The 13,504-nt window shown below is 33.9% G+C and overlaps 1 protein-coding gene across 1 annotated transcript; it reads right to left on the minus strand.

The window, feature by feature from the left end:
* Positions 1-6,196: 6,196 nt before the first annotated feature.
* LOC143051214 (uncharacterized) lies at positions 6,197-12,985 on the minus strand. The gene is made up of 3 exons (XM_076224191.1): positions 12,890-12,985; positions 10,241-12,080; positions 6,197-6,445 (listed from the first exon to the last, which is right to left on the minus strand). Exons 1-3 carry the CDS (start codon positions 12,893-12,895, stop codon positions 6,321-6,323), a joined length of 1,971 nt encoding a protein of 656 aa, XP_076080306.1. The 5' UTR covers positions 12,896-12,985; the 3' UTR covers positions 6,197-6,320.
* Between the last annotated feature and the right edge of the window lie 519 nt (positions 12,986-13,504).

Below are 13,504 nucleotides of genomic sequence, written 5' to 3' on the forward strand. Positions count from 1 at the left end.
AATGCACTACAATTGTACAACAAGACATGACCCTTTTATTTTGTGAAAACAATTATATGGAATAAGTTGGGCGCGCCGCCATTTTGTGCAGCAATTATAAAAGGTCACTCCTCTTGAACACAAGATTATTATAATCATTCACCTGATCGATACAAAAAACATTTTTCAATGAGGACCTACATAAAATAATATTGTTTAAGTGTTCGTTAAGGTTGAAACCCTTCAACTGCAGCGAACAGTGATACGGTACAAAACTTTACATAACCAAGTTCCAAAATTAAAAATAGGTTAAGTATCGATGCACGATTTAAAATTAAGTATTTGTCTTTTTCGTGATGTAATGGTAATATATGTTTTATTACTGTTTCAAAGCAGAAAGTTATTGAAACATCGCATAATGTGTCATGTTACATAAATTATGCACTTTTACATAGCATACATTTCTTGTTTTTAAAGAATTGACATTTTACCAACGTATACTTCTTGTACATCTATTGATATTAGGTATATAGCGAATTTATGAATGAAATAAAAATTCGATTCCAGAGTATTAAGAGGGATTTGACCTATATCGATCGGATACTGGTTATCATTTACATGCATGCTGCGTACTAAATGAAGTCAACAGATTTTGCATTATCGCAATCATCTATTCTTAACATTGATTAACACTTTTTCTTTAAATGTCTTTTTTATTAAATCAACTTGCTCTTTTGAAGGTCTTTAAGCACTGTTGAAATGGATGGTCGCCTTACAATATAAGCATGACGAAAGGATTTTTTTTTAATACTTGTATTCTAGAACGCCGTGATAGACATACAAATTTAAATAGAATGCACAAAATATTTGTTAAAAGTGTCATCAAACGCGTGTATGAAAAAAAATCATTGGCTTTTCTGAAACTTCATTATATAGATAAAATAAAAATTGAAATTGAATTGGAGAATAAGACTAAAGAGCAGACAACACCCGTAAGCCACCAATGATTCTTCAACGCAGCAAGAAAAAGAAAAAATCACTCAGAGCTGTTCCTCAGCTGGCTCCAAAAACAATGCTTACTAGTTAAGTAAAAATAGACTTAAAACTAAACTTGAAACATAAAAATGAAAACTAAGATAAAACAAACAACATATTACACTAACAAGACCACCGGCATCTTACATGTGATAGGCGCAAAAATTCGGCGGGGTTAAACAGGTTTTGTGAGATCTCAAGCTTACCAATATATCTATAGCCAATGTGTAATAAAGAAACACATAGCAATACGCAAAATGAAACTCAGTTTAAAATGGGTAACAAAAGAAACTAAACAAAATGACTGATTAAAGGACTACTAGCAGTTACTGACATGCCAACTCCACACAGATAAATGTATAAACGTTCAATACAAACACAATAAACTTTTTTTAATTTATTTTTTTTAATATCAAACCGAATTCGATATTTCTCATTAATTGTTTCATTTACCTAAAAGCAAAGATGGACAAACAGTGCTCCCTAGAGTACTGCAGTACGTAGAATGGGAGGATATTTTAATGTATTGTATATAAAGTATAACAAAAAACCTTTTCTAAGTACTTGGCAATGAGAAACCGGAGTGATTTATTTCCCTTTACGGCATAGGTGGCGTTGCGATCACATTGGTTGTTTGTTTACACTTCCGCCTTGGCGGACGATGGAAAAATACTGTTCTGTTTCTCTCGTTGATTTGCGGAATGAATTAAAGAAGAGACATGCTAAAGTGTCAGGGAGGAAGAAAGAATTAATTGAACAGTAAGAAATATGATAGTACTCAAATAAACATATATTTACCCAAAAAATAAACGTAGGCGACTGCACAAATCGGGCTGAATCATGAACATTTGACGAAACAAGTATCATTTTATATAAACCAGAGACCGATTTTTGTCATCTTTTCCTTTAAGAAAATCTGACGTATTAAATCCCAATCAAATAGTCTGCCAAATGCAATTGCAAATACATGACAGAGGCTTAATTAGGTTAAGGGGGGGGGGGTAAAGCAGAGAACTACATGTACATGTTACAATTTCTTTGCATTCCTACAGTATAATCCTTTTCGAATGCATGTATCACCTAACAGTACCAGAGTTACGTGATGTCATATTACCAAATTTATGTTCTTGAAAGTAATATGGGATATCTTAGACCAATTAATAAGTCAAGTCTGGACTATTTAAATAATAACATTGCAAATGATTCAAGGTTACATGTACATGTACAAATGTATGTTTCACATAAAAGTATCCTTTATGACCTATAGCTTAATGTACATGCACTGCATTTGAAGATAAAGTGATGTCATGTGACTAAAATCATTGTTAAATGTTATCCAACATTGTACTTTATCATCATGATCATGCCTTCATTAATTGTTCATGGTGATTGTATTTTTTAAATACATCATTAATTCACCAACCAAATAATATATATGTTAATTGACTCGATTGACAGCATTCCAACAACAGAAATTTAAAAAAAAATCTAGAGCCAAGAGGGCAACATACAACCTTATAATAATATCATAAACAGGTGCTTGTCCCTGTTACTCCAAACAACTTTTAATTGTCTTGAGCTTATTTAATTTTATATATTAGAGTAAAAGTATATATCTGTACAAGAATGATTTTGTGTACACTTATTAATGAAAGTCGTCTTCAACGAAAAACCGAAAAGTTGCAATGTTCGCTGTCACTTCCTTGTATTGGAGAAGTTTTCAATACGTTTAATTTCGTTGAAAGATGAAAAGGACAAAATAACACACGATTGCTAATAAAATATAAACAATCAATGACGACTATCATTTTGTTACACAAAACACTTTATTTGTGTATCCTCGTGCATGTGATGGTCAATTATTATCTCCTTAGGCTACAACTTCACATTTAGATATTGAATTGGATGAAATGCTAGAACCTGTTACATGTAGTAGGCCAAAGCAAAAAAAAAAAAGCAAAAAAATCAGTCTAGTTTTTGTGAATATTTTAAACACTGGTTTATTAAAAACAATAAACGTCAATTTACAATAGTAGAATTTGAGGTAATGTTATGGATCAATTGTTGTTTTACTATCGTACATATGTACATGTTAATAACAGTCTGACTTGTTTCCAAATCTGACAAACAATTCACTTAGGCAGCAACCATTTGATTTTCTGGGGGGGGGGCTATGGTTTTTTTTTTTGGAAAAAAAAGTTTGTTTCCAGTTTTTGTTTTTTTGATTCTGAGAAAAAAAAATGTTTGTTTCACCCTCAGCTGCCACTATATGTAATGCTAAAATTGAAAGAAAAAAACTGTTTTTTGTCCAGAAAAAAAAAACATACCCCCCCCCCCCCGAAAATAAAATGGTTGCTGCCTTATGCTTTTTTGTGAAATATTTATATATATGTAGCAGAGTGTTTTATATATTGTAAACATTAATTATTTAATTACTATATTTACTAAATTACTATAAAGCCTAATCCCATATTTTGAATATTGTATTTTTGGTTTAAATAATAACTTGCAAACCTTACTTTTATGTATAGTAATATTCACGTTATTTTCTATGAATATTCATTCAGGGATTTACTTGAATTGTTGTATTTGATTGGCTGTTAACATTTCGCGGCTAAGTTTAATTTCCTGTATATTTCCACGGACGATAGCCATGACAGTACGTCCGTTGAATTTATGTCAGCTTATATTGACCATATAGATAATTACCTGTATACTTTATATTTTGGACAACATATTTATTGAATACTGGCTCCATGTAATGTGTGATCTTTATTTGAAGTGCCGTTAACCTTACAGTACAACTCACTCCAGAATAACTTGTTCTTATATACTGGTATCATAAAACATCAGAACCCTTAGCTCTCGTAAGTTGTTATTCCAAGCATAGAAAACAACCTACTACATATAGGAAATAAGTAGTAATATTCTATCCATGGCAAATACTCCATGAAGATGAGCCTCAATTTGTTGCTATTTCCCTTCTGGTCAGTTCTTCTTATAATGTTTCCTTGGTCGGGTTTGCTACCTGCACTGAATTAAGTCATCATTCCTGGAGTAAATTCACTAGTGTAATCATTCCCGAGTAAACTAACAACAGGTCATTTTGGCAATCTGTTACTTTTATCACCCAATCAGGCATTCAATGATTTTTAAATTACAAATATCCCCCAAAAAACAAAGCTTGATTAATTTTATATCCCCTTTAATCAAATCTCTTCAGAATCTTACGGCGAGTGTTGGATAGTTTACCCTTGTTCCGGATTACTAATAAAAACAGGTGCATTTAAAGTACTCTGGCTGAATCAAACCACTGTTAAATAAAAATGCAAATAATAATCGTACAAGATCATAGTCCAAGGTTTTTTTTATACCATACAAATAGCTCATTTACGACATGTACTTATAATGTACACTTTGTAATAATCTAATCAACTGTTTTATTAATATCTAAAGAAAAAATATTACTTAAACACCATATTTAGTAACCATAGAAAAAAACACTTAATGATCAACAAAAGGATGAGGATTAAAACGTACTCATACCATTAATCATTGATTCAGGGTCTACACAGGGTGCAATGAATTTGTTTCGTTATTTAAAATAATTATCTTGTCAACTTTTCGCTCTGTTAGGCACGCATAATGTAATTAACATCCAAGCTGATGAAAATGTATGTTCTGACGGTACAAAGATCGGAGAGTGAAAGAGATAAGCTAAAAACGTATATCCTACTGTCTACATGAGCATCTGGTTGGAAACATTTTAAATGACAGATAAACTCAAACATTCGAATATCAAAAATTTTTGTTTTTAAAATTAAGAAAGCATCAAAATTCTAACAAGATACCGAATAGTAGAGTATCATTCTAGCAATCGATACTCGGTACTACCGGGCGATGCGAGTACTCGTTGACATCCCTAGTTTTTCCACTGACCTCCTACCCTCCCCTCTCTTAACTTAATTTGGGAAAAATTGATTGATCAACAATTATGTGCAATTTTGACCCACACCTCCAAACTATTTGAATTAAGTTTTTGGTTATCCTTCGTTGATTTTTTGATGACGTCCCTTGCGCAATCAATCAATCAAAAGATTTCGATATATACTACATGTTTATGTTTTTTAGATTTTTTCATAAATTGCATTTCTTTCGTATAATAAGTTTCCGATCATTTGCATTTTTTCTGTTCATGACGACCGCAATTAATTTTCCAAGACTAGAATTATTCTAGCATGATTTTCTGAAACAGTAAATAGTTATGATACCTGCTGCATGTGCCTCGCCGACTATTAAGGTATTAAAAACCATATCGGCAAAGACGGATCCAAGGGGGGGGGGTCGTTGATAAAATAGGGAATCTCCGAAGCATGACTGGAAGCCCCCTTTATGTCTAAGTCAGTGCAACCCCCCTACCTTTATGAACAGTTCTGGATCAGCCAATGACCTCACAAGATGTCTTGCTTAAACGAAAATAAATCTTGATATCGTCTGACAAGTAGTTGGGTACTTTTGGTACAAGTCTACTTTTTTTTGTCCAAGAAAAACGATATCTGCTGTGCAATTTTCATATGAATGGTACTGAGTTATGCCGTGACATTGAGTTCCATCTGGGTCAAATTCATCAAATGACTTTTATAGCTTTCGTTGTCGTTGATTGGGTGCCATTTAAATTAACACAGTTGAATTTGTTTGGAATTGCTTTGCAAACCATGGGTATCAACATTTTCTAAAGCTAAGCATATAGGTAGTCCGTGTGTTGTCCTCGTTTTAACTAAGGTTTACTTATATTCTGTCTATATGTTACCAATAGGTAGATATTAAAACACACCAATAGAAATGAACTATTAGATAACAACTGCCTTATTCCTGGTTTTGTTGCAAGTTAAGTTTCCTCGCTTTATCATGTTTATGGTAAAACAAAAATGGATATAAATCAAAATTAGGTTTGTAATTATGTTATATAAAGGATAGTGCTCTCTATATTTAGGTTAAAGTACAAATAAAACTTTCATTTGAAAGCTATCCAATATTTCCTAAACCGGAGTCTTTTTTAATCTGTTGTTATTGTCGGTTTTGCTTATATATTTGAAAAAGCTGTCAGTAGATATGTTCGTTTTTTCTTACTTATGCCGAGTTGGTTTAAGTATTTTAAAAGTGATTGGAGTTAAAGACGTGATGCATTTCAATACTTATAGTATAATGAATAAGTAATAAAATGATAACTTATGCAACATATGAATAAAATCTACTCTATGGTGATTGTTATTATCTTAATATAATATCATGCATAGTCTAATAATCTAAGTTGGAGTGACTGCGGTTGACTGTTTTCCTTTAACAAGGGTATAGCCGACCAATGAAGTACTCAAAACTGCTAGTGGAGTGACTACAAGTATAAATACAGCAAGGCTTATCGTTGTTGAATCTAAAACATAAAATATTACATATTACAGAAATCCTATTTTGATTCTCTTTTTGACATATTTGATATGTGATATAATATATTATATTATGTATTACGAATAAATGTGTTCGCTTCAATATTAATATAAAAACAGTGTTTACTTTTTTATAATGCAAATCGTATGAATGTCAAAAACCTCGACTTTTCTACACTTTATATCTACAAGGTCAAAAAAGAAATGTCTGAGCCTCTTAACGTTGGTGATAGGGTGACTTTTTTTCTAAAAGTTGGTGGTTTGTTTACTTTTTTCTTATATTTGGTGGTTAGTTTAATTTTTTCTAAAATTTGATGGTTAGTTTAATTTTTTCTAAAAGTTGGTGGTTAGTTTACTTTTTTTTCTTAAAATTGGTGGTTAGTTTACTTTTTTTCTAAAAGTTGGTATTTGTCTAATTTTCTTCTAATTGATGGTGGTGAGTTTAGTTCTCTCATTTCAAAATTCGTTATGTATATTGAGTGATAACTACTTTAATAGTTTAACTAACAACTTTAAAGTTAGATCAGGTGGTCGTGTGGTCTAGTTACGGTTACAGTGCATGCGATTTGGTGTCACAATATCTCAGTAGCATGGGTTCGAATCCCGGCGAAGAAAGAACAAAATATCTTGCAAAAGCAAATTTACAGATCTAACATTGTTGGGTTGATATTTATACCAGTTGTATATATGTATATAAATTATTTTTAGTATGATTAATCTCAAAATATAGCTCATTAATTGCCAAAAATTGGTCTTCTGATTTACATGAAAATGGCGCATTGAGGTCAAATGGTAGTAATTTTTATCCCTTTAATTGACATTACACAAGCGACATATACTGACCGGCTTTAGAAACGCAACACCCATTTTTTTAATTTTCTTCGAAATTAGTAAAAAAATATTATTTTTTTTGTTATATACGCCCGTCATACATCTATCTGGTTAGTAAAAATCAATCATTGCCTTACCTGAGCAAGCCAGGTAATTACGGGGCGAGGGGAGCATAAAATGTGTGACGCGGGACGGCGGGTACCTGAATGAATTCAAAACCGGTTTTCCATGTCTAAAAGATGCGTTACATTCTTTGCCTTCCTCTAACCAATTGAACTTCTTTGGGTTTTGCAATGCCGCGAATCAGTGATGAAAATCGTAATCAAGCCGTCGGAATGTTACAGGCAGGAATGAGTCAACGTGCTGTTTTAAGACATTTTAATGTAAGCAACTCAACAATCAGTCGATTATTTCAACGTCACAGATTAACAGGAACAGTAAAAGATCGCCCAAAACCCGGCCAACCACAAGTAACGACGCCGCACCAACAAAATGCCATCAGACTACGCCATTTGCGGAATCGATTCACGACCGCGACGTCAACTGCAAACCAAATTATTGGACGCCATGGCAGAGCAATAAATGCGAGCACAGTATCCCGTATACTTAGACGTCGTCAAATTCGCTGTAGGAGACCCTATAAAGGAATGATTTTGACTCCACGTCATAGACGAAATCGACAGCAATGGGCCAGGCAACAACTGCAGCAACGAAGACACTGGAATCGCGTGGTGTTTTCTGATGAATCACGGTTCAATGTGAGTTTTGCGGACGGAAGAGCAAGAATATACAGAAGAGAAAATGAACTTTACGCAGATAACTGTGTGCTAGAACGTGATAGATTTGGTGGCGGAGGTGTAATGGTATAGGGCGCTATTAACACAAATTTTCGAACACGGTTGGTTATTGTCATGGCACATTAACAGCTAGACGCTATATTGATGAAATTTTGCAGCCAGTTGTCGTTCCACAGCTACGACGTCATAAACAGTTAAATCAATTGACATTCCAACATGATAATGCGCGTGCGCATACCGCTAGATTGACTCAAAACTTTTTGAATTTGAATGAAGTTGATGTTCTTGAATGGCCTGCTAACCCCAAGGGTGACTGGGGTATAGAAATATGGTTACTTGGTCTTCTCCCGAACGGCAGTAAAACGCTTGCTGAAGTAGGGCGTCCGTTTGGCTGTGCGGGATGTATTAAGTTCGCAGTCACGTCCGTCAGTAGGGGGCGTTAAATCCGATGCCTCGTGTAAAGAGAATGTCACGCTCTTTGCACGTTACGAACCCTTGCAACAACTCTTTAAGGGGTCCGTAGGTGGCCTGTTGCAAGGCAAAATTTCTGTCCCTATCCAATATACCCTCATTTTCCAGTGGCAGTCCAAATTTCCCCGACCATCATCCTAGATGGCCTCTATTACAACAATTTACCTATTGTATTTATTGTGAACTTGTTCTCGTCCTGAATATGCATGAAATATTTGCCACTGGACGTTAAGCAACCAACAATCAATCAATCAATCAATGGCCTGCTCTTTCACCAGACTTAAATCCAATTGAACACATGTGGGATGAGTTGGACAGACGCATTCGTTCTCGATCGAATCCGCCGACTACCCCGGCTGAGCTTGGTATCGCATTACAACAGGAATGGCAAAACACTCCCGCAGAACAGTTAAAAACCTTTGTCAATCAATGCGAACAAGATTAGAAGCTGTCCTACGGAACAACGGTGGCCACAACCGATACTGAAGATTTGAAACCAGACTGCAAGTGTGTACCTCATTACCCCGACACCAAACAGTACGTCATTGGTTTCTCGATTGACAGTATTTTTTATCTGTAACGTTGAAAGATTAATTAAATATTATTTGATAAAGTCTGATTTATTTAGGTGTTGCGTTTCTAAAGCCGGTCAGTATACTTTACATATGATTTATCTCCCTTTGACTGTTTAGACTCGCTCAAAATTAAAACGTCTCGATGACTCATCTCAACATATAATCATAGTCACCAAGACGCATGCGTCACCCTGCTAAATCAGATTTATTTTTCTTCTCGAAAGACTCCAGACTTTTTTTAACAACTATTATTTCAAGTTTTTGATTTATAACGTGGCAAAATGAGAAGTGAAGGCTCCGATAATGTAGTATACGAAGAAAGCGCGTCTGTTATGTCAGAAGCTTCCAATACTACGGACGGAAAAAACCAAAACCGTAGCGGTAAGAAAAGGTTATCAAAGAAAAAAGACGTTGTTCGTGATTTAGAAGGTCATATATATGCAATATAATTTGCTGAGCAAGACCAATAGTATTCATCTTCAAATGAACAGTTAAGTCAACTAGTGAACATTTTGGCAGTTGAAAGACATACAGAACCCGAAGTGGGGGTTGCAATGTCAGAAACAGACGTCACAGACAAGGGTGTAGCTCGCAGACTTATATTACCCCTGTTATCTGCTGATGAGCAGGCAAATCACGGGAATTTAGATACCTTCTCAATATGTGTGTCATACAAAGAAAGACAAAATAGTGGTTTTATGTTAAGTGAAAATGCATCTGAATATTCAGATACGCATCTAGTACAGACAATAGATTATTTATACAGGATGGTGAAGGCGTAAAATCTTCTGGAAGGTTTCAAAGGTATTAAAGTAACAGTACAGCTACTAATACATAAGACACCAATCACTACTTATAAAAAACTGGGACACGGTTTTGTAGTAAATACTTCCTTTAATCACATATATCAAGGTTAAACCAAAGGGGGTGTCCATAAAGGTTCTATTTCCATGTTTTGCTATCAATTCTTATGAGAAATTGTTGGAGAAACGACAAAAAAACTGAATTTCCCCCTTTAGAACCCAAACAAATACCCTTGGATTTTTATGGTAACATTTCAAGCGTTTCAAATTTCAAGGTTCAAGCGTATAATAAAACATTATAATACCTGATGACTCTGTTTTGACTGATTTTTCGTTGAAAAAGCTTCGACATGTTGGTACACCATTCGGAATCTTGGTATTTTCAAAGGATTCATTCAGCATAAGTGCCATACCTTCGACCATGTGTTGATCAATGTGACAGTGCATAAACCATACTCCGGGGTTTCTGGCTTCTATTCGAATTATTACATAGCCACCATATGGTACGACGATTGAATCTTTTCTTACAGGATTGTTTAAGTTAATACCCGGGATGTTTCTGTAATCATCCCACGACGGATTTCTCCAGTGTGCTTTATTGCAATTGCTTTCATTATTATGACGTGTTTTGCTACATTGTATATCTTCTGTGAATGTAAATTTGCCATCAATGGTAACTACCGGAAACTCCATTTTTAAAACTTCGTATGTATGCCCATGCATGTGAATAGGATGAGAAATAAAAGTTCCCTTACCAAGATTAAGCAAAACCATAACGACTTCAGATCCAGATTTTAAGTTTAATGCATGGCTACAATGACAGGTTTTCTCCTCATCGCATCCAGTACAATTAGTGTCAACCTCAGATGGTTGTGTTAATGCGGAAACGGTTGGCCAACGGAAAATGCGTCCATTAATGGAAGAATGCCCATCAGGAAACCCAAAGTTTAAGAAATGTAAGGCTGTTTCATTTGATTTTGGTATACTCTGCACAACAAATTTCTGATCGTCTTCATTTTTGCGTGCAATTAAGGTATCCACGGGAAGACATAACACATTTGTTTCGTGAGGATACGTTTTAAAAGGGCAATTTAATACTCGAGTATTGTTACTGCTATCATAGCTTTTGACAGGTAAAGAATTGCTATTTGAAACATTAAGGAATCCAAATCCAATAAAAGGTCTAATTATTAGATTATGAGTTGAAAGGATACTTATGGTTATGTTATATATTCCCGCCTTGGCATAATCAAGATCGAGTTCAAAATCATAACGTTCAGCAGGATAAATTATTATTTGATCAACAACAGTGGGAATAACCTCAAAACCATCAGTTTCTGTTACATTCAACTTTAACCCAGGTATAGAAAACAATAGTACATCTTTTGAACCTACTCCGATGAGTCTAAATAAACATTGGTCCTCTTTATCAACATAAAATGTTTCTAAAGGTGCAGTGATATCTTCAAAATCTCCCCTTCCGTTGATGAGAATCGAATGTGGCGATTTATCCTTCACATTTGCATTGACCAATGCCATTGCATCATACAGATGATTCCATTCTTGTATCTGAACAATATGCTGAAATTTAAATGGTATTGGATCCCTTTTTCGAAGAACGATAAATGCACCATAAAGACCCATATCTCTCTGATTGCCTACGTGTGAGTGATACCAGTAAGATCCACCAAACGTCGGTTTAAAAGTATAATTAAAAGTTTGACCTGGTAGTATAGGACATTGAGTCACAAAAGCCACACCATCCATTGCTTCCCAAGTCAGCTGATCAATGCCGTGCCAGTGAAGAGTCACGGCTTCATTTAACAAATGATTTTTAACTATAATCGTTATTTTCTGGTTCTGGTAAATGACAATAGGTGGTCCAGGCATCGAACCATTTGCAGTAAGAAGATACCGTGTATGATTCCATCCGTCAGCGGTTATAATATCATCTATAGGGACTGGACCGTTTGTACTAAGTGAATATAGTTTCCTATCTTTGGCGTATACCTGGCTAATTGTTTCATTACCATTCATAGTGAAAGCAGATTTTATGTCAATAGATGTAAAACAGTGTTTAGCAGTTTCATCACAATGAAACCCAGCTGTGATACCAATCATCCCGTAGAAGATGAAGAGAAAAGCCTAAAAATGTATAGACCAAAATATATGTCAAGCATTTTGTACTTGAAATGTCTTGGAATGTTTAGATAAAATTCTTAGCATTTTTATTTCGACAATGGCAAAATTGATATTTTGCTAAATCGCAATTTGTTTTGTTTGTGCTGCGGATTCATTTTAAAAATACACAGGTCCTACACCTTCAGTATAAATTAACCACTTAATAAAAAAAATTATAATAATATAGAAATACGGAGATATGGTATACATGTAATTACCAATGAGATAACTAACCATCACTTAGCCACCAAAGTTCAAACGAAGTGGATGTTTTCAATTATAGGCGAACGTACAGCCTACATTGTATGTTAGTTAACACACTTATTTAAACGAAAATGCACATATTGAAAAAAGATCAATTTCTGGCCTGTTTTAATCTATTCTGGCCTGTTTTTATTTCCATGATTTTATTCTAAATGATATAACTTTTACATATTTTTTGATAAAAGTAATTGAAATGTAATTAATTACTTTTGAAAATAAGTTTGATTATGATTTAATCACTTTCATTTGAAAACAATGTTATTGGAATGTAATTATTACTTTGCCATATCTCGTTTTCAGCACTTTATCTTTTCCGCTACTTATATCTCTTTAACTTTTTAAAAGAGAGGGGCGAAAGATACTAGAGGGACAGTCAAACTTATAGATCGAAAATAAACTTTAAACATTTATACAAAAAAATGTTTTGACTAAAATAACGTTTTCAAATATTGAATAAATTTGTATACTTCTTAACATTTACTTAAATATGTTATTAAATGAATACATACCATCATTTTCTACTTGTTCGTAAAGTCAACTTGCGCTATCAATGAAAATGAAAAGTCTTGGAAAATAAATAAATGACAATCACATTTATAGCAAATGGTCTGATTAAAATACAATAATATCGATTTAAATACTTTTTTCGTGGAAAGACTTTCCCTTTTTAATTTTTTGTAATGCTCAAGCATTCTTAGAAATTTGGTTATCTCACTAGGTTGTTATCGGGTCATATATTTATTACTCATACGCAATTTTTCTCGAGACATGCTGTTGACCGATAATTGATAAAGACAAACACGATACCGTTGTTGTGAAAGCTATGAATACATATGTTTTATTTTGTAAGTTTGTTGTATGATTTAATTTCGGTATTTTAAAAAAACACGTCATATACGACATCAAGAAATAACACAAACAAATATTTTTGTGAATGATTGTGCTTGTAAAAGTAGCACGTTATAACCGAAGATTTTTTTTTATATTCGACTCTTCAGGTATTCTACCGACCAATAGTTAAACTTGTAACAAACTCGGTAGTCTGTTTTCGCAGTTGCGGCTACAATTTGAATTAAAACTTAAACTGCATTTTAATGTCACATGTACCAAATTTGAACATGAAC

The sequence above is a fragment of the Mytilus galloprovincialis genome, chromosome 11 (genome assembly GCF_965363235.1).
Source record: "Mytilus galloprovincialis chromosome 11, xbMytGall1.hap1.1, whole genome shotgun sequence".
Lineage (NCBI taxonomy): Eukaryota > Metazoa > Mollusca > Bivalvia > Mytilida > Mytilidae > Mytilus > Mytilus galloprovincialis.

Bases quoted from the DNA above. Each gene is read 5' to 3' on its own strand.
- LOC143051214 (XM_076224191.1), bottom strand. The intron at 6,446-10,240 runs GTATTATAATGT...TTTATGTTTTAG, and splicing joins AGTCAAAACAGAGTCATCAG to ATTCAACAACGATAAGCCTT.